The sequence below is a fragment of the Wasmannia auropunctata genome, unplaced genomic scaffold (genome assembly GCF_000956235.1).
Source record: "Wasmannia auropunctata unplaced genomic scaffold, wasmannia.A_1.0 LD335888.1, whole genome shotgun sequence".
NCBI lineage: Eukaryota > Metazoa > Arthropoda > Insecta > Hymenoptera > Formicidae > Wasmannia > Wasmannia auropunctata.
The window spans coordinates 192,177-215,122 of NW_012027002.1; the positions used below are offsets into that span (position 1 = coordinate 192,177).

Sequence of the window (22,946 nt, forward strand, 5' to 3'; positions counted from 1 at the left end):
TCCGTACATTCGCGATCGCCCTTCTTCGTCACCGTCCTCCCGGACCCTTCTCCCCTTCTCACTCCATCCCTTTTCCAGGGGATCCCTCCGGCAGCCGGATATGCCGGCTGTCCTGATATTCGTCCCGCGATACTCAAACGCCCCCAGTACCGTCGTCGCAGCATATACAGCTCACGTACCGGTTTAATATAGGCGCACGATGGTAACTCCGGGACTGCTCCATTTCGCGCGCAGTACGCGCCGCATACATGCGTTTGACAAGTGGCAGGAAGGCGGTGATGTGTCCTCGAGGAAAGGCGACCAAGGGGCCTCTCGCCAAGGCGCTCGCCGTTATTGTCGGGCGTTTCCATCGACCCGCCACGTACGTGCTTCGCTCATGCGACAAGTATTTGACAGGTGTCAACGGTCCAGCGTGCGAGGGGCGCCGAAAGTAAAATCGACACAGCTGAAACATGGAATTTCTTTACGCGGTTACCGTTGAGCTCTCTCCGAATTCTTTAGCGACACTAAAGACTGCCGCGCGCGTCTCACATCTGCTTATGGCAATTTGCATAACGCGCTCACGCTCACGCGCCGACGACAGATCTGACGGTTTTTGAAGCAATAGTTGAGGCAATGTCATGTACCGGGACTGTAAATCAGACACTGCCGACGTGACCCTCGCTTCGCGGCTCACGGGAACGGAACGCTGCATTGACAGCCATAAACATGTCACCGTGGAACGTCTCTGGTGCGGGCTCTGATGTATTGCGTATTATTTTGGTTATTGGCATTCGCGAAGGGACACTCGGGCCCAAGTATGATTTCCCAAATGGACTCGTTCGCGAAATGTGACGATTTACCCAATGATGTTTGCGAGCAATTAATCAGTTGCTGCATTATTATACTCATTTTTTAAATCTCATACGACACGAATCCCAATATCATTAACGAGAAGAAATGAGAGGGAACGATAGTTTACTCTGTATTATGATCAAGAAGCAGATTAATTGTTAATTAGATCGTAAACATCCTTTTCCATCCGCGGAAATTTGTCGGTAAGCGGTTTGCGTGAATCCGGCAGATTACTTTTGAGCAACGGTCGAATGGGCATCTACATCCCGCGGCGATTATAACACCCGTGGAATTAAGCAGTATGAAATATTCATGGGTGGCCTTTATGAGCGGGGGATATGCGCGAGCGTATATTATTTTATTACCTAGTGGACGTTGCATAATGTTCACGCAGCACGTAGCCGGGAGGATGCGGGTGGGGCAGGGGGGAGGGAGGAGGTCGATTGTTACGATCCTCTATTGTTTTATATTATAATTTGTCACCGCGCTGTCCGAAGCGTCGCGCCCATCCTACCAACCTAACCGGCTTGGCATTTTGCCAGATATAATTCGACTTTTCGGTAGAGACCCGACGTGTTACTCGTTTACGTGCTGCTGTATAACATTATATTCATTCGAAATCTAATCCCGCGATAACAAATCAACTTAATCGGAAACGTGGTATTAAACGGCCGAGATAGATGAATGCAGACCGTTGAATTGCAATAAATTTAGATACGTTTGGAATATTGATCACCGTGCAAATGTAATTGCACTGTGCGTTATTCAATATCATTTGTTATTAATGGATCAATTGCGGATATGAATTATTGTAGCGTGCATACGTGGAGATTTGTCTCGCTCGAAATTATGTTATTCCGGACGTGCGCTGCGCGCGTTGTAAGTAACCAATTTTATATCTCGGGTTGAATTGCTTTTACTAGAACGGCGTCGTGCATTCCCGGAACATTCACACGCGGCTCTTTTCGCCTGGCGCAATAACAAATATTGCTACATATGTTACAGTATTTCCGTTGGTAGCTATCGCGTTGAAACTCCGATTTCCGCTATATTTAAACACATAAATTACAATAAATTTGCACGTAATAAGGTAAAATAATTCGATCGCCTGTTGTACGATCATTCGATATGATCACTCGGTGATGATATCGGTTCCTTTTTGCCTCGTGAATCGTCAAGTATCGGTCAGGATGTGGCGACGCATAAAAGCTCGACGTAGAGTACTACCGCGCGGCGAGAGGGTGATTGAACCAGAGACCTTTATGCCGGGAAGGGTGAGAAAGGACGACGCGCGCAGCTCGTGTGGAACTTAACGTGTGCGTATAAGGAGGCGGAATTGTGTGCGAGTGGGTCCAGTTAGGTGCTATTTTACGAGCAGTAACTGCCGCTATAAACACAGCGCCAGGCAAGCCGCGCGCCGCGTTTTCGCTTTGGGTCTCAATCGGTACGGAACACACCACTCTCCTCGGTACCTCTTGGTACCTTTCCCCAATTTTATTTTATCTCCGCTACACCAGCAAGAATGTCTAATCGCCACGTTCGCCCGCCTGGCCGCCCGCTCGCGTCTCGCCGCCACCGACCGATCGGCCGGGAGATATCGAGACCGAAGGCTGCACCTGGTGTGAGTTTGAAATGAACTCTCGACCCCTTTCGGACTGTCCCATCAGAAAGGATTAGATTTTACGGGTCGTTAGTCGGAACGAGACTGTCGTCGAGAACTTAGAAATAGAGCGTGGCTGATTTTCGAAGCCATTAGTGCTTAACTGGCCGCCATTCAATACGCTGTGTTCTTAACGTTTACGCGAATTTATCTTCTCTTTTGCGAAGATTTTCTTGGGGTCTCCGATTACGTGATTAAACAGTTGCTGACGCATTTTGGAAGCGAGGGAGATACGGAACTTTATCACCTTTGTTGATCGATATTGGTAACGTACTCGCAGAGTTATAACCTCCGGGAAATATTACGGTGGTAGAATTCGTAATATTGTATTAGGGTTAAGGTACCTTTTTACAGTCTGAAAACCAGGTCAATTGCATCCAGACTTAAGCTTTGTTCGTACGTGACGCGAACGTTTCCAGCGTTCTCCGAAGATACGATAGTTTACTCCAGGAGTAATTCCGGCTGTGCGACCCGTCGCCCTCTCTCTCCTCCGTCGAGTTATCTCTGCAGTATCTGCCGCATAAATCAGGAGCCGTGGATTACGAAGCTAAGGCCGCGGAAGTAACGGGATTAACGTGCATCGCCGGTTAAGGGCGGACGCGGGCGCGATGCACTTCGTTGTGCGGCGCAAACTCCATAATTAGAAGGATGAAACGCGGGTGCGTTACGTGTCTATGAGCCTATATCACTGACCCGCTTGTCCGAATTATGTGTTATCCGCCTGAAATTTCCCGCCAGTCCCATTATTCGCGCGATTATTTAACGTATAAATCCGCTGCAAAGGAACGCGGGGTAGTCCGTGATTCGCGAGATGAGTGGCGACTTGGCACCAGGAGCCGCCCGCCCCTTCTTCAACGGCCGCGACGAGTTTGTTTCCTTACGTAAGAACTATATCGCGCGACCCGGTTTTCGCGCTTGTTGGTACCACGTCTCCAAAGTCGCGCGATACTCTGTTGGTTCTTGCCATTAGACCGAACTGGCGGTAATTCTCGTAAACATCAGCCCGCGTTTCTTATCCCGATTCTCACGACTCTCTAAAGTAATTTTGAAATTAGCTTGCCGAAACGTAGATTGCGAGGATTCGCTCGTCCTACTTTGGCCGGCGGAGTTTGCAAACATATAAACTTAGTTGTCAAGGTGTTACTTTGGCTCGCTCACTTTCGGCTGATGAGAAGTTTTCGTCGCGCGAGAGCGACGCAATTTTTAGAAAAGAAACCGACGATCGGTAGTATTTTCTTAGAGACTAATGTAATTAAAATTTACGACAAACAACACGACGGTCGACAGTGCCGGCAGTGGGAATAAAAACTTAACGGCGATGTTTTGTCGATTATCCGTATTATGTTGTCGAAACGCATAAATTATATTGTACTTATATTGTATTTATGCAGTCGGTTGCGTATGTCGACGCGATGGAAGTGTTGCGGGAAGATATAGAGCACGGCAGGCGTGGTCGACGGTTAACAGTTGGGTCACGTTGTTCTTGCAGTCGCAAATACTTTAATCTCACGCTCATCCTACCAGCCGCTTCGCGAGCTTTCCGTCCGCGCCGAGGCTTCCTTTTCCTTCGCGTCGCGTCGCGTGGTGAGAATGTCCTCGTCTGGTCGATGTCGGATAGACTCGAGGCAAGAAACGAGCCGGTAAGCCTCGCTTCTTAGCCAGTCTGGGAATACCGGCGGCGCCTTCTCGAGGCTCGAAAATCCTTCTCGCGTGAGCATCGGGGTCTCGCGTGTATCGTTCGATCCCCCCCCCCCCCTCGACGTATGACCAGAATTAGAGATTTACGCGCATTCGCTGGAATTTATGTACGTATTCGCGTGAAAATTGATGCCGAGTTAGAGCTCTAGCGGCACGCTAGGCGGCAGCGGTAAACTATAAGTTTCGACGTTTATAGCAAGAACTAAAATTTATGTCGCGAGTCGGAATCGCGTACTTTATTAGCGAGACGAAAGTAATATATTTGAATGGGAGGTCTAATTGTCGGGGATCCACGTCGCTTCTAGCTAGGACGCTACGCTCTCCGTTGTTCCGACGAAAAGTAAATTGCGATGGTTTGGACGGTTACCAAGAAGCAGTACAAATGCGAGTTGTATAGCGGCAGGGAAATAGATCTCAAATACGCGGCAACTACACGAGCAACGTGTAAACTGGGATTCTGGTTTCAGCGGATTATTTACGATAGTTCGCCGTAACATTTTTCAGAAGTTTAATGTGGCGAAATATTCACGATGCACAGCGCGTTCTCCCAAAAATTCGAATGGAAGGTTTATGTTTGTGTTTTTCGAAGTTCTAACATAAAATCTTCTTCTATATGCTATTACGTAACGATACGTTACGTTTCCACTATACTGCGAAAATAATTGCAGATTATAATGCATGGAGTACAATAACTGATTCAATTAAACTGATCGTAACATAAATTTGTATTTATTTCGGTTACAAATGTATGTCTAGCTTAAACAACCAGAGTGACAATAGAGCTCCTGGCGTCCGTCGTGCTTGACTTTTTTTTTCTTTTTACTCTGTCTCTCCTGTCCGTCCTTTACTCTTGCCCGCGCCACAAACCGACCACTTCTATTTCTCCGGTCCAGGTCGGGCACCGTTTTCCAAGACCCCTCCACTCGTGACGCTCGAGAGAATAATTTAGAGTGCACTTTGGTAGTGACGGCGACGGCGGCAACGGCGGCGATGGCGGCGACGACGACAACTCTACTCCCCAACCAGCCACCCACTCACCCCGCAAGCCCCGACCGAAGATGTCTTTCCACTCGCTTTTCCACTTTCTTCCTCTTGCCGCGCCCGCTTTATGAATTGTCTGGTCCGAAGTTATGGCCCGCCCGGGAAACCCGTAAACTGCCGGCAGCGTCGTCGCGAATCAACCGGAGGTGGACTGCCGGTGACGTTCGCGGGACCTTTTCGTAGAGAATCTCCGGCCGACTTCCGGTCGCCTAGCGTCGGTTGCATCACTGAAGCGGTGTGTCGCCGTCTTTCTTCGTCCTTGGATTGAGAGGATTAATATCGGGCTTGAAATCGAACGATCGCTCTTCACCAAACGACCTTCGACTTATGAACAATTCGCGAGTTATCCTCCTCCTCCTCCTCCTCCTCCTCGTTCAAAATAATCGTGGCTTCGACATTTGTCGGAGTTTCCTGCAATATATGTGACAAATTCCATTTATTATACAGTACCGAATTGATTCGGATTACAGACGAGAGGAAAAATATGATTATCGCTCGATATTGATCGCACGCAATGGATACGCGCAATAGAACGCGAAATGCGTAAGCGTCGCGTATCGATCGGTCGCGCAATTAAGCGTGGCGCAGAGCGAAGCGCGGCGAGATGACATCTGCACATTTGCAAGCTTTCCCTGATGGATGACAGTTCTTGCTGCTTCGGGCGAGTATCGGGCGACACGCCGATACACGATGATATTTTGATAGCCAGATCGACGTTGACACAATGACAAGTTTGCTTCTGATTCGCGCGAGAGAACGCAGCGGTGTCGCGGAGTAGTATCGCAGAGACAAGAGCATGATTAAACCAATACTTTGATGGATGATGCCGTCACCCGGGCTTGACATTAGTATGTGTGTTTGAAGGAACGCGTTGACAGCAAGAAAATAGGTGTGCGCGAGAAAACATTCTTATATCATCACGCGTTTTGTAAACTCAATATACATGTTATCGCAAAGTGACAAAGTTTTGTTTTACATTTTGTGTTTACATCGAGATGACTTACAATTCCTATTTTAGCAGATACTTTTTGCGGATGAAAGTGCTATTTGCTAAATAAGCGTGAAGCATGTATATCGTGTTGTGTCTGACAACGACCACGATTTCAAATTTACCCACTTCGAGCTTACTCGCTAATTAATCTTTATTGTTACGTGTGCAGTGCCAAAGATTATATTTGTCCAATCACTGGCGCGGAAACGCATGACATACATCGACGCAGTGGTAAAATTACGTCATTCGTCTCTTTATGACGACTCTCGTTTTACGAGTACGGAAAAGGAAAGCGGCGAGAAAGAGAGGAGACGGTGGTTCTCGTGACCACGAAATATAGTCGGGACCCTTTTGTCGCTACAAAGAGCGAGCCCGCGGCGAGGAGCTCGACGAAGAGAGGAGAAAAGGGGGGAGGGGAGAAGGGGGCGTTAATACTAAAAGCAATAAGCAAGGAGTGGTCACGGTTGGGCGGGATGCGGATACAGGGTTTTCCGAAGTTATTGTTGTGACCGCCACTATTCCGCCCGGCTAGCGTCTCCACCGTCCTTTCTTGACTCGCCTTGCTAAATTAAATTTTGCCCCGTGCGCGGAAGACCGCGTAACAAAGACCCGGGGAAAGTTTGTTTGTTGGCATCGGAAGAAAATTATACAGGGCTGATTCTCTTGAGTATTTTACATTGCGCATTTCTTGATTAGGAAAGCGGCTTTCGTCTCGCCGTTCTTTCTCGCCATAAAATAACATGAATTTTATCAAACATTTTTGCATACCATCGATCAAGTTGCGCTCGTTAAAAATTCCTCGAATAATCTCAAAGTAAAGCAATTTATGGATTTCTTCTGACGTATGCATGATTGTAAATCGCGGGAAACGGTGCATTTAATTGCGTCTGAAAAAAGATATTTTTTTTAACGCTACAAAAAATGTTTTTTAATCTTGGCTTATTTTCATTTATTTCATTCCACACCAATTTGACGGTATTTTCATCTACAATATTTTCTCTTGAGTCCAATTTTCCTTCGTTCGTCCTTTTTTTTTATATCGCTGTATACCGATGTATCGCAACGCGGTGATTCAGCAAGCACGACGGGTTACGGACTCTCTGTCATAAAGTGCAGAGCGCACGACGTGCTCAGAAAAAACGATCTCATCAGGATGTTTCGATTCGGGAGAATTGCATTTGGCGGCGCCGTGCCCGGGATTAAGCGTCGCCCGACTCGACTCCGAAAGAACTGGGTCATCGATCCCCGATGTAATTTTAAATTAGCGCGCACATGGCCGGTACGCCACCGCGCGTGTTTATCCCTGTAATTCGGGAAAAAAGTCAACCGAAGAGACAACTTTAATATGGCGCATCTCCCCCTCGCATCTCTCCCGTTCCGCCTCGTTATCCGTGCAGGTTCGGCCATTCCGAAATTCTTTATTCGCGACGATCTATCAGCTTAATCGGCTCCCCGGCTGATTCGCGCGCGGTACACAATGAATCGCAGGCATCACGGCATCGCCGCGCTCTGCCGTAATCCTCGTGCCGGCAATTTATATTAATTAGCCCGTTCGCGCGCGGGACCATTCGCGCTCAACATAAATTACCGCCGCTAATGATGAATGTCAGGTATAAACGTAATATTATGCAACCGTGCGGCTGTGTACGAGTGCCGCGTCCGGGGTTGCCTTCACCCTCACGCCGCCAAGTAGATCCGGGTCGTTAGAGGCCGTACACCAGTCAGCCATACGTGACGGCGCGTACGTGCATGTACGCACATACACTCGTCGTAAAATCAACGTGGCGTTCCCGTACGATGATTACAATCCGTCGACACGCGCGGTAACACGGCTACGATTCGATATTACCTTCAACCGCGGTGATTACGAATCATTGATCAAAAATTAGCGAACTGCGCAATGATTGCCGTTTTAATAAGTGCCTCTGTTCGAACTCATCCATGTCATTCTCCCGTTACAGGCGTTACATGACATGATGTGTTGTTGCTAACGCCAGGCAATTTTAAAGCACATGGCGAATGTAAATAATGGAGATTTGAAATTAATGATCTAAATATGAATATGTTAATTAGACTTTTTGAATAATTTACGATTTCCTTAGCTATTATTGTAGTCTCATAGAAATTAAATGTTGTCTAAATATCTTACACGACATACCGTTTTATTTTCGTGATCAAATTTAGAACTTCCAACTGCATTGTGTTTTAGTAATTTAACCTAGATTTACTTGATGAGGTAATTAGCGCAATCGCGACGTTTTGACTTGGCGGAGATAAGGAAACTACACGAAGAGAAATTTATGTAAGCGCAGATATCGTGGATATTTTGACAGATGTCTAGCTTTATTCAGCGTGCTCTGCTTGTTGACGGGCAGGGCGTCATAAACGTTTTCGTGCACGTTTCAGAAATCGTATAACAACTTCGGGCACGATCAGTGTAACGAGTGTAACCAATTCGTGTGTTTAGCACCTACCGCTTTTATCTTAGCCAGCCGGAGAATCTTGCAGCCTCTGCATTTCCACAGTCTACTCTGGAAGCCACCAGCTCCTCCCCCCTGATCCTTTTCCTCCTCTCTTGTCTCCTCCTCTTCCTCCGTAGGCGCCCGGGTTCGTACACGACCCGCATACCTGCAGTTCTTGTCTTTGCAAGGTGCCTTTACCCGATCCCGTCTCGTTTGGTGCATCGGCCAAAGGAATCCCCGGGTCTCCTCCTCAAAAGTGGAAACGCTGGGTGGGAAAGGTTGGTTGCAATCAAGCGCGGGCGCGGACTTTGAGGGCGCTCCGTCCTGTTTTCTCACGGTCTGCATTATCTTCCCAGATCTCCGTCGTCGCGATTCGAACTCCATTCTACCCCCCGCCCCCACACCCTCGCAAGTTGGAGAAATCGGGGACTGAGGTAACAACGGAGGCGGAAGGGACTCTTCTCTCTCTTTTTCTCTTTCTCTATCTCTCGGTACTCATGTGCCCTTCCTTCGTCTCTTCTCATTCCTCCGACCTTAGCGAAATCGCCATCGATCGTGCCGTTGTGAAAAAGGAGTTAAGCTTACTCGGTGTACGCTGCTCGGACTCGCCTTTGTGATCGTCCCTAGTTACATTAGATTTGACGAGGATATGGTCTTAAAAGCTCGCTCGAGCGGATAGTCACGTACTAAAATTCGATTTGACATTCATTCGAACGGATTGCTTTATCAAAAAAATAGATAGTACGGAACAAATTTCGTGTAATCATTATCAGAATACCAAATTGTGTGCAATAAGTATGTCTAAAAAATATCAACCAACGGAAATGCAAACACAAACATACATGAAATGCAACAACAGTACGCAAGGTCTGTAGATCTCAGTAGCCACACAATAACTTAATTCAATTCGGTACACGTTTGTTACAAGAAGCGATGGTACTTGGAATACCATTAGTTCTCTGTAACAATGGAGGCAGTGCAGCTGCTTCGCCACGTTGCATTCGTCAGTCACGTTGAATGACTGCTCCTCCGATTTCGAGTGACAACGGCACTTGAAATCCGAGTTTGCTTTACGTCTTGCTGATGTCTTAAAGCTCTCATTAGTTAGCTCGTCGTCTTCGACGAGCCAAGCGACGGGTCAGAGGGGGGAAGAATTAGCGATGTCAATATTTGCGGTGCAATCAACTCGCTTCGACTTCCCGTCCCCGTAGTCGATTTGTTTCCCCTCCCCCCTGCCCCTTCCTCCTTTCTCTCTGTCCCAGCTTCGACACCGACGCTGATTGTCATCCACACTTCCAGGCTGCCTCGCTTGCGTTGTTGCTGTTGTCTTTTCTCATTTCGCCGGCTCGTTTACCTGATCTGTACATAGCGTCACCGATAGCAACGGGCATCGACGCCAGGTATCCGTTTTAGCCCGAGTAAATTTGAGGAACACGCTCCGCTTTCGCGGAGACCGATACGATTCCTGTAAACGTTTATATTTGGTTTTTTCCCCGATTGTGTCTGTATCTTCATTGTTCTCAATTTATTAAGTAGCGAGTAGCATCACTTCCCGTCGCATGGATATTTTTCTTTCTATTTTCAACCGCGTTATCTAGCAAACTACAATGATATGTGACAAAGTCATACGTAGTAGAATCCGCGCACGGACCATTTGTACTTCTTACGTTTGACAAGTCTCTGGCAATTTGTCGGCGTTAAGAATGATCGAGCGTCTCGAAACGGATCGTGATGCCCGCTTGCCCGGCGGCGGTCGGAATCGCGACGGCGAAACGGTCGCGGGCGCGATGGAAGAAGAGAAATGTTGAAATTAAAGTTTTCGCAAGTTATTTGAACGCTATCGGTGGCGCGTGTGGTATGAATCGAATGTCATTTGTTGGACTTAAACGAGTGGGCGGCGGCGAGATATAAAGAAGGAGGACGACTGCGGGAGGACGGGGAAGAGGGGTTCTAATGCAAACCCTTTCTTAGAAGGAACAGCGGGGGCGTCGAATGGAAGAAGGACCACATCGGTGGAAAAGCGCGCGTCAGCGTCGCAAATTGAAAGTCCGCATCCAGGGACTCACTATTTTCTCGTCCCTCTCGTACAAATCTTTGTTCGCGGCTGAGTCGTTGTAATCCTTCGAAATCAAGGACGCCGTCGATAGTCACCGTAGTCATCACAGTTATTGAAAGTAGGTAGCAGTAATTGGGACGGACTGATTACTGAAACGTATACCTGCAGTGATGTGATAAGAGTTCATAAATGTCTCTATAAATTGTAACTTTTTTTTAACTACTGTAGCTCGTATAAAGTTGTTCGTTAAATTGCGTATTTATGCAATAATTAATGCTACATTACAGCGCGATTTCTTTCGATATTTTTCTCGATATTTCTCTCGATTACTTTTTCCCGGCGAGGATAATAGCCGAGAATAATGGACGAGATTCTACAATCAGGTAAATAAGACAAGGTCCCGTAACTGTCGCGCGATCTTTGTCCCCAACTAGTTCCCCACTCGCTTCGACGGCATTTTCCCTCGGCCTTTCCTCTTTGCTTTGCCTCTGTTTTTAGCCTTCCATTCTCTCTTCCACCTTTTCTACCACCTTTTCCTCCCTCCCTCTCTCTCTCTCTTTCTCTTTATCTCTCTCTTTCTCCCCTTCACCCTTACCTAGTGGCGTGACACATGGCCAGCATTTATAGCGCGAGATAGCGCCGGCGGTTCTCGACAGCGCCGGCAGATTTATCCTCCACGGTTATTGGAGTTATACAAAGGATTTTTCCAACTGATCCCATAAAGTATCTGTGCCTGATGCCCTATTATTTACGCAGCCGGCAGCGGCTGATGCCGCGAAAGCGCGCTCTAGCTTTTCGCTCTTCCTAGTTTTTGCGCCGGAATGCAAGCGTCGTCATGAGCTTGTCGCAGATGCTATTTTACGCTTCGTCGTTTTCGATTTATCGTAAAAGCGATACCAACGCCAATATCGTCTTTTCATCGGGTGAATTATTGTCGTCGATAGGACATCAACGGCATAGAGTATGTGAAATAATGTTTTTTTTACGACGAGACGATATAGCAAAAATAAATTCATTAGCTCAGCTGAATGGAGATATTTTACTTTATGTGTTATTTGAAACGACAAAATTGTCAGTAACAGCGAAAAGAATATTTAGAATTATTTTTTCAAGCGCTTGTTAAAAGCTTTTGTGGCAACCATTCTAAAGTCCATCATTCTTATCACGCGTGTTTTCAAACGCAAATACTTGCATTGTCTGCGAACTGCACGCGTTACACCGGCCCATCGTTGTAGTGTTTATCCCTATGCTCGCTCGTTCGTTCGTTCGTTCGTCCGTTCGTTCGTTCGTTCATCCATTTGTTTGCTAGCGACGAGTTCGTACTGCGTTGTTCGGCATTAATGGATGGCCCCTGTTTCCGTACATTTTATCGCCGACTGGAGCTCATAGGTATCGTTCGAATCGTAACCGCCGGAGCCAAAACTGGCCGAAGCATTGATCCAGTTCTGTAGAATCCAGGTGAATAGTGCGGTCCCACTCGTTATCTATGGTGATCCTGTCTTTGAATTCTTTCGGGTTTAAAAACGACTTACAAATCCTGGAAAGATTAACGATACCGATGGAACAGAGGGAAACGATGGATTATCAGAATGTGCATAGAATTGCACATATGTATTATATGCTTGACATACAACACACATGGGAAATGTTTTGAATGATTAAACTGTTTCGAAAAATAAAGTATTATAAATAAATTAAGCAAAAATTAATAATTTCTCAATTTATTCAGTAATACTTGTAATCTGAGGTTACAGTGATTAAAATTTTGCATTATGCAGTGTTACATATTGCCGCGTTGATAGAAAAGTAACACCAGTTAAAAATTAGATAATTTAAGATAATGAAAAGAAATTGACCCTAAAGATTTAAGGATTAACTTCCTTTCATTATTTTAAAAATATTAATTTTTCATAGTAAGTAGTTGTCACTTTTCTATCAACGCGACGATATCTCGGGATATTTTATCGGGTTTTTAGCGTGTTTTATTTTCATGCACTTTAATTATTGGAAAATGGAATATACGTAACACAGAAGAATATTTTCTTGCTTGCAGGACTCCGAAGGTGACACACCTCTTCACGACGCGATCTCTAAGAAACGGGATGACATGTTGGCTCTGTTGTTGGACCACGCCGCAGACATCACCCTCACCAACAACAATGGCTTCAACGCTCTGCACCACGCTGCTCTTCGTGGCAACCCAAGGTGAGTGCTTCGCGTTTTCAGATGTGACGCTTTTGTCCGCGACGCTGAATGCGCCGTTCTAGAATTTAACCGTCAGGTAGCGAGAGTCGCGGCGCAGAGAGACACCAATAAACAGCTTGCGCCGGATAACAATTACGCGCGTCTCGTTTCGCGCTAACTAATGGATCACCGTGTCCATGTATTTTGAAAATCCGCAGAACATCCGTGAAATATCGCATCCGTGAAATATTAATCTCACGCACGTTTGATTACCGTTTGTGCGTTAATTGATATTTTATTTGTGCGCACAATTGCGAACCGGGAATCCGGTTAATCAATATGATAGAGAGATACTACAGTTTCTTTATTCAAGACACGAGCGTTTAAGCTAAACGTCGCTCGTGTACAACGGGTTTTCTAATACGGGGCTTTTTCCGTAAGAAGTTCCGAGTGAGATTTTTCCAACGGCATGTCCAATCGGCCCGTTCTTTCTTCCGCCTTCTTTGTTCTCTTGTTCGAAGAATCATAAAAGAACGTCGAACCACAGATGTTCCCAAAGCTGTCGTCGTCGTTGTCGTCGACGTTCCTGTCGTCGTCTCGACGAAGTCTAATCGATCCGGTCATTCTCGAGAGGTAGCGAGTCAATTTTACCTCGATTCTCACCTCCCGCCCTCACGTTCAATTTAGCCACGCGGACTCTCGGAGCTTTTCGAGATTTGCCCACTTCTGGTTATTACTTCTCGACGCAAAGACGGAGTAACGAGAATGAGACGAGCGGATATTCCAATGGGGGCGATATCTAGTTTGAAACTACATTGCTTTGGCTGAAATAACATTATTTCGTAAGGACGAAATTCGATTTGCTTATTTTGTCCAAAATGTGTCATCTTTTAAAAAGGAGAAAAATAAAGAAAAAAATTAGAGAGCTCCTTGTGCAGTTTCAAAAAAAAGAAATACGTGACTCTGTTCTGTGACGATCTTATTTTATTTTTTTTAATCATTTGTCATATTTGTTTTCACTCGAGAATGCGAATAGCAATAATTTTGAAATATGGTTATATTGTTTTCTGTATATTTTTTGTATCTTGCTCTTTTTCTTCATCTTGTTTTACTTGATTTTCTCCTTATCTTTCTTTGTTCACGCGAGAGGTTTATTTCAACATTTCGTGCCTGCTTCTAAATCAAGAAAATGGCGGCACCGGATGCATACAGTAGTCCCACAGTCACGATTATGAGATGTCTACTTTTAATCCCTCAGTCGGATCGTGTGAACGTCAGTGATTCGTAGTCCTTTTCACTTTGCGACGATGTTATCGCTGAAATAACAGGAAAATTTTCACCGTGCAACGAGAAAGTAACGTTATCGGGATTTACAGATCGTTTTCCTTAACTCTTAAGTATATTAACAGTATTGCGAAATGAAATTAGTACAAATATAATTTTCTCTCTCTCGCTACAATAAAGAGAGATTTCGAAATCATTTGATGGAGAAAATTAATCAATACTCTAAATCTGAATCACTGGAAAAGTCAGTGATTGAATCAGTAACGTCGCCTTGCAGCGCTAATGAATAAGTGAAACAGAGCCGAATCCGCTATACAATTTTAGAACAGCGAAGTCCACTGATTGTCAGCGATCATAATATTATTTACTTATTCCAGCTCTTCACGCTTTATTGATTTTTTTGAGTTGATTTCACCGATTACTAGTGACATACTTGGAACTAATGCATTCAATAACCATTGAGAATCAGTGATATTCCACTGATTCAAATTTAGATTAGGAATCTCATGAATAGTTAAGATTCTAATTTATGTAGGCATATGTATATTAGAGGAGCTAATTGGTTATTATCTTATATGAAACGAAGCTGCAGTCTTTATTAATTAGAAAAATAGAAGATAAATTAACACCCTGTGCTGGTACAGTGTAATCTCTTATAATATTTTTATTTATATAAAGATTTCCTTTTTTTAGAATGTTGATTGCGCGATAAATTCGTTCAGTCGTATTGTCACGTTCTAATTGGCAACAAGGAAGAGTAAGACATCGTGGAACGAATTTCTCTGATAAATCACCTCGCATTTCACGCTTCTGCTGCCGTATCGGTGTACATAAGGCAGCATGTATTGATATACGCGAACGTTTATCTTTGTTCTGTCGCTATCAGCTGGAAAAACAACGAGGAGGGTGACTAAATAAGATTATATGAAAGATTTCCGATTAGATAAAGAAAAGGGATGGATGAAGATTATTCGGTCGATACATTGGATATCGCTTCGATCGAATTGTATATCCCGACGGTTCAATTTACTACCTACATCATAATCCGGGACATTACGAGGAATTAGCGAGAACTCGATATCGTTGTACCTATATTCCCATCTCCTCAGTACGAACGACAAGGGTAATCGTCCGAGGACGATCGACGTCAAGAAACGTCAACTTTGTTGCCAGCCTCGCCATAGCTGGGGTAATTATAGCGACTATCTTACTCGTAGGAAAGACGCTCGAGGGTGACTCGAAACTAATTCAGACTAGGATAGTTTGCGGTAAATGAGTACTCGAAACCGATGAGGTTTACTTTACCTGTCATTATATAGACCGAAGAGCGAAACGGTTTCGCGGCGCGGTGCCCTCAAGTATAGGCACCGCAATCACAGAAACGTATTAGCGCCGAGGTAGGCGGAATGTACTTGAGGCGTGCCGTACAATCAAGGATCGTTTGCTCTTCGCGAAGAAACAGCGATCTCCGCTTCGGCAAAGCGAGATAAACGCTATACAGTATTCGCGCGCGTTCGATACAGCCGTTATACGGGTCAGCCCGGCTGTTGTAAGGGGTGGCGTTTCGTACGTGATTGCGCCCTGTTCGAATGCGAGTTTAAAGCGTCAGGACGCGAGTAACGTGTCCGTGCTCGTTACACCGGTTGCATTCCCAAAGTACACTTAGATAAAGACGAATGTCGGGTATATTCACTGCGACCAATTCCGCTCCTTCTTCGTGTCCCAGTATTCTTCCCAGAAATCCTGCTCCCGGTCATGGACGGGCCGCGGCCTTCCTTACGGCGCTCTCTGCTGCCCTTTCCTGACCTCTGCTCGTGCCCTGTTGGCCTTTCCTCGCGTTTGCACTCGCCCTCTGAAGGGGCCGCCGCCGGTTTCTCTCAAGATCTGTGCCGTGAGGCGCTCTGAAGCCGAACGAACGGACGTCCGGAGACGTAATTTCCTGCTCTCTCTCTTCTGATGCGGCCTCCCCTCTCCCTCCCTCCCCCATTGCCCTTCCCTCTCTTGCCTGCTCGTCTGCTGCTTTGTAGGGTACATTCTCCGAGGGTTGTCGACGAAACTTCTCTCGTTTTCCATGCTTCTGCCCACGGTTTCTGCACGCTTCCGAATTAGGATCGACCGGCCAAACGTGATTGCGAACACTCGCAAAGATAACATTTACAAAGCCTTAAATTGCAATTATTACGAATCAACCGAGTGTTATTAATCACATCTGAAGACAGAAAGAATCAATGTATTATTTTCATCGAACGATTGAAATATTCTGGTTAAAGAAATTCTTGCATTCTTAAATTATTTCTATTTAGGGAAATTCGATTGAAATTTCTATTATTAATTATTCAAAATACATATTCCACGTAACTTCATTATTATTATACTAAATTGTTAATTATATCGTATTTATGTTTATTATTATTAAATCCATTGTGTCTCTGCTAAACCTTTTCAAAGGATTATTGCCGCAACATAATAAATTCCCACTCCACTCTGTGGGAGCGTAGCAGCGTGAAGTTACCGTATAATAAATAGTGCATCAGCGTTACATTATCGACGATGAGTATTCTATGAGCCATAATATTTTTACGGCCATCAAAACGCGGCGAACCCGATTGCAATCAATAATGCTTTATCGTTGTAAAAGTAGAGTACGGTCAAAGCGCCGGTCAATACGCGGGCGCTACAGTGGAAGGGCACTAAAATTGGTCGGTTATGCTATCCCTTTGTTATTGTCGGATCAGGCGATAGCCTGTTATTCAACCGTGATGGTCATTCTAATCATTATGCTCGCGGACAGAGATACAAACACGTGTCACGTACTAAATTCTACCACATGAATCTGATCGTGCCCCTCTGGCGCTAAACATTGCGGTACCGTCTGCGTGTCAACCCCTGATTGATGTAAATCACGAAATTGACGCGATTTAAATGGTTATCCTTTGTGACGCCTGCCATTGTAAAGAAACCATTGTAAAAGCCTCGCCTAGATTAGCACTTTGAAAACATACATACGTATGTATGTGTAGATACGTGCGCGGTACGGTGTGTTACTAGAGAGTTTTAATTCTCTTAACGAAATTTCCCTGTCAGCCTAGTGCACATATTTTTCTAATTATATAACTGCGTTAATTACGGTTTTTAATGTAACCGTTGCACTTCGCGATATCGTATTCCATGTTCGTATTTTTCATCACCGATGTGTATACGCGAGATCGTGATAGTCCACGACAACGTTATAACGCTAATTTGGGCTCGCTCTGATGTCTCGCGCGGCTTGATTATGTTAGTCACACACGCGGCACTCGGCACCGTTGATCCAGCAACGTACACACATCGCAACGCCCCGTGAGCCGCTTTGATCTTCCCACGGAGAGCCGTATTCTGATTGTGACACGCCGAGTCAGAACAGCGCAAGATCCCCGCTCCGCCGGTCAATTCCGCTTGTTTTGTACTATTTCGTCAGGACGGCGGTCACGTATGTTCCGCCGAAGAGAGCTTTGTCAGTACGGGGGAGTCCCGGCGGTGGCTCGTGATTAAAATTGTGTTACCACGTAGCCTCGCGACTGATTTCGTGCGGCTTTGTACATTAACGTGTCCGTCTATCCGTTCTGGCAATTCAGCTAGTCCTTCATTGACGTAGGCTTCCCTTTAAACATCAGAGCGGACAGCGATTGTTTATTCGAATCGCGTCCCGGATTAAAGACGAACTGATCTCTACGCAAATACTCTCAATTATCGCCGGCATTTCCTTCAATCTGGCCTAGTGTGGCGCGGCCTCGCTTAAACTCCGTCATCGCCGTTTCTTTTTCTCCCAAAGGGATAAAACACGGAAGAATTCATATCACGGACTTTACGCGCGGACTTCCGAGTTCTTGCAGGCAGGACTTTCGTGTGTCCTGTTTCGATTGGTATTCCCGGGCACGCTCGCGCGCGAAGAAATAGCGATAGTAGAAAGTAGTAGTAGTAGTAGTGGTAGTATAAAAAGAGAAAAGCGGAGCAGCAGAGGAACGGCAGAGAAACTCGCGGGTACTCGGTCGTACATTTCGTTTCGCGCGCGCGCGCGCTAAGACGTTCCGATCGACAGCCGTAAACTTCGGAATAGTTGTCGGAATAATTAGCTTCGGTTCTCTCACTACCGGATGCCCGTCGTAGCTAAGACGGGGTTTTGCCATAGGAGGCACGACACGAAAGGATAGAAAGGGGTTGCTCGGAATGGGTGCTAACGATAAAGGCGGGGGGGGGGGGGGGATAATCATTTAAATAGCTCGTCGAGCGCAAGCCATTTAATTTGCTCCGGCGAGGATCTAATTACTTCCAATAGTTTGTTAATTTCATTCGCCTACTTTGCCGCCATTAAATAATTATTACGGCACAACGGCGGCGTGAAAGGGGACAGAAGAACAAAGCTCGTCGCAGACGATACGGAACGCTATAAGGGAAAGCGAGTTTAAGGAATTCCGAAAACGACGACGACCCCCATTTCCGTGTACGACCCCCGTGTGCCCCGTTAAGCGAGCGAGTCCGTTCAGTGCAGTTCAATTCAGTTTGATTTTAGTCTTATTGTTAGACAAAAAATCTTTAGATAGATTTACTCAATATTATATTAACTGATCTGAACCAATCGAATGCAGTTTGTTTGCGGATTAGATTGTAGCTATTACAAATACAAAGGGAAAATGGAAAGGGAGCGAAGTTTTGTCGAGCAATACTTGGAATTTTATGTGTTATAAGTAGGATTTTATGTATTAGACTTTTCGCATCATTGGAATATGACGGAAATGCTCAGTTTACTTCGTAAACGTTCGTAAACGGACGTGTGAACATCTTCCGCAAAACGAGTACGTCGAGTTGATTTGGTCACTCCACGTACATTAATCGAAACGATGATGTTGAGAAAAGAGAGAGAGACAGAGAGAGTAGAATAACCAATACCTGTACGACATTCTTGACGCACGGTGTGCTTGCGTTTATGCATATTACATTGGCGAATACGCGAGACCGTCTGAGCTCGCAAGCGGAGCTTTTCGCGCGCGCCCGCGCGCGCACCGTTCTCCGAAGCTTAAACTACAATGGCACGCTAACTACAGTCGTAGTTGTGGCACATAATAATGCGATGGCACCGCAGAGACGAGCACGGCCGATAATGTGCGCCGCAAGCGCACACATACACACCTACATCCGCGCGCGCGCGCCCGCGCGGGCGATTATGTATGTGCGCGAGCAAGAGGCGGGATGCACCGCCAACCGCGTTATATCTATATCGAGTTATAATAGTTCTCGTGTTAAATCGCATGAGAGCCAAATCGCTTGGAACTAACCCCAGAGTATTCCCGCACCTTCGCGATCTCTCTCTCTCGTTGTCTGTGCCTCACCTCGCCTCCTCCTCTTTCCGGTCCCCCGCGACCTTTCTCGCCGGCCTTAGGAAATAATGCCGCCGTTTTCCACTAAAAATTACGCATTCAACCGTTGTTGAAACCTTTCTTTCTCGCGTTGCCTTCCGATGGTTCTCCCCCCCATTCCCGGTCATTAATTAGGAACCGTAAGAAGCCACGACTTTTCCAGATTCGATCGAGTTACAACGTTATATTCCCGAAGATATATCGCCGGTGAAACCATAAAAAGCGTCAAGCTCTTTCACGAAAACTTTTTATCATCCCCTAAAGCCGTCTGTTCCCGTAGAGGTGTAAAATATCGTCGCAGTAGGAGTTCCCGTTAGTACAACAGTAATTTTCTAATGATGGAAAGCGTCCTCGTATTTTTTTTTCTTTTTGCTCATTCCGGCGCATGCCTTAGAAATATCGGACTTAGAAGAATTTCGGCGGTTCTAGTTTCAATTTATCACGCCTCGCTAATTCGCAACAATAAAGCGGCTATTTTTACTCTCACCGCACTGTAGTTAGACGGAACATCGAGTTTCCAGGACCGTATTTCTTGCGAGAAAATTTATTTGCGCTCTTTAGTGGGACGGCTAGCTTCGCTGGATACGCGCGTTGAGAATTACTTCCCCAGCAATGTTCATTACGATGGTTTTACTATCGCGAGATTGATAGCAAATTGAGTTTATAGATTCTTCTTTTTAAAACCTTATTACTTTTTGGAGACACATACTGCACAAATTCCCTTCAATTAATTAAATTAATTAAATTAATTAAAAGTCGTAAGTTTTATACGCTCAGTTTTGTAGCTTCTTTTTTGACTTGATCTTATTTGCCTGACTATAATTTTTGTAACTTTTCTAAGATGAAATTTCTTAATTAAGACATTTCTAGTGATTCACGACTGTAATACTTGTTTTACGTAAACATCATTACCAAAGCAATAATGATATTTACGAGAATAAGAGTTAAGAGTCTCATTAAACGACGCATAATAGCATAGTGTTTCGTCGTATTTCCAGCTGCGGCTTCCTAATATCTTTTTAGCGAATACACACGAAGACTCTCAGCCGAAATAATGAGACGCGCTATTCCTCGAAAGGATTCACGGGATTAGAAAATATTCCGTGAAACGTACGACGATGGCTTTCGTGCATGGATTTGGTTTCGGATTAAATGAATCTCTCCCCTGAATTTGCGGTGTTCCCTCGTAAATTGCACCGAAGAATCCGATATTAACGGCGGCGAGAGTCGCGCGCCCGTGATATGGAGTCTGCGCCGAGGTCGTGGATACACGAGGTCGGCAATTGCTTGTTCTTCCGAAGTAGGTGAGGGCGGAGGGAGGGGGGGGAGTGTATACCGGGGATATGTATTAATGCCTCAGACGCCGATCCAGCTGACAAAGCACGATCAGCGCAGTCTGGTGAGTTCGAGGTATTCCAACAAGAGGATCGCGATGGTTTTGAGCGCGCGGATATGGATACGTGCGGCGAGATCGCCCCAGCTCAAGGCATAGCCCGTAATCCAAATATGAAAGATTTAGATTGTCTTGCGATAAGGAAGATGTCACGGGAGAATAAACGATGATCATTGTGATTAAATGAAATCTAATAGAGATGTGTTTTTATAAGAATAGAACACAATTGTAGATGTACATTAATATGTAATTATAGAAATTATTAAGCTACTTTTGTGATGATTGCAAAAATAACGATGCCTTTGTAAGATAACGGGAAGGTGGTCACGTATATATCTCGTATTACGGTGAACGAATGCTCGTCAGCTTGTATGTCCTACGTACAACTTTGTGGGATGATTGTAAGAAGTGTGACGTCAGCGTTTATCAAATCTTCCGAAGGTTTCGATTCAGGAAGCCAGAGTTTCCAGGTCGCTGGATAGCTAAGCCGCTATCCCGCCTCTGCGATCTCTCTTCCGTTCCTGTTCTTCTTAACTCCCTTTTCCTTCCCCTCTATTTCCTACTTTCCTTCGCCCCTCCTCCTTATAGAGTTTTTCTTTTCTCTTTATCCCTCTCGCTTTCGCATGTGCGTTTCTTTTTCTCTCCGCCGTTTCCTCGGAAATTGGTTAGTTGCTTTCAATTCTGCGCAGGACTGAGGAAAGGAAGCGCGGAGCAGCATTCCTTTGTTTCTTCTACTTTGTCTTCGGCTCCGTCGAAACTTTCGTATCCGGAGTTGCCTCAACTTTTTTTTTCTTCTACGCTATCCGTCGATTCTTCTCTTCTCCTCGCCTACTGCAGATCGTCGCGAAACTTATTCGGTTAGCGTCTCCATCGCGTTCGCTTGATCATCGACGAGTAACTCTATAATCGAACAAATACACAATGGCTTTTATTTAATTAATTACTTATTGTTTATATATTTACTTATATGTTAATGTATTTAGTTATTGTTTATATATTTAATTGACTTTATTATTGATTTTCTAATTACTTGAACAGTCATATTTTATTCGAATATGTATTCTCATAACAAAACTCGATATTTTTGGAAGGATCGATTTATAATCAATTAAATTTCTTGATTTCTTGATTTCTTTAAATTTGTTGCGAAATTATCAAGAATTTGGTTGCAACGGAGCAGGGCTCGGATGATTTTTCTTAAATTTTCGGAGCAGCGCTTCGTCGCGTGTATCGCTTCCACGTGCGTCCGGCGCCAACGTCGTATTTCACGTCGCTACACTGGCGGATAAGTGATTTCGTTTTAAATTTGCCGCACGCGCCCGTAATTAGTTTAACTCCGTTCCGAGAATTTATTAAGAAGAGAAGAAGGTGGCGCGAGACACCCCTCTCACGTTCTTTTACGTCCCGTGCGCGTTGCAAGCCGACGCCGCTGCTGCTGCTGCTGCTCAACCCCTCCGAGGATAACTACGTGCTCGGAGATTTACCTCGACCCGACCATGCGCTCGGTTCCGTCACTTCCGCCAGAATTGTCTGAGAGGGATTTTTAAAGTTCGAGAGCACTTCGGAGTCCTCATGTTGTACTCTACAATCGTGCCGAAGTGTCTACACGTGCCTCTCGCGCACGCGTGCCTCGTTCGACTCGGCCATTTTGTTTCTGATTGTCTTTCTCTTATCCTCGATTGTGCATTATAGTACTGACAATCCGCACGAAGGACAGGGACGAGGAAGAGAAGAACTGGAACGACGATTTGCGCATTTCAAGTAGGCGATGCTTTCCTTCGTTTCGTCTCAAGCTTAAATCGTCTTTTTTTTTTATTTTGACGAACCGAGAAGGGATTCCACGCTGTCCGTGTGTGTTTGGTAAACGTTTGACAAAGGTGGGAAGAAGCGATGAATTTTTAACTTTCGAAAGCGTGAGCCCTATCAATGAGACATACACTGCAGAATTGC

At 45.3% G+C, this 22,946-nt stretch overlaps 1 protein-coding gene across 1 annotated transcript in view; it reads left to right on the top strand.

Annotated features, from left to right (window-relative positions):
• LOC105455594 (E3 ubiquitin-protein ligase MIB1) overlaps positions 1 to 22,946 on the top strand; it is a 374,218-nt gene that overhangs the window by 32,842 nt on the left and 318,430 nt on the right. The window contains exon 9 of the mRNA XM_011699027.1: positions 12,796 to 12,947. Within this exon, the coding sequence (XP_011697329.1) occupies positions 12,796 to 12,947 (152 nt within the window). The remainder of the gene's footprint in view (positions 1 to 12,795; positions 12,948 to 22,946) is intronic.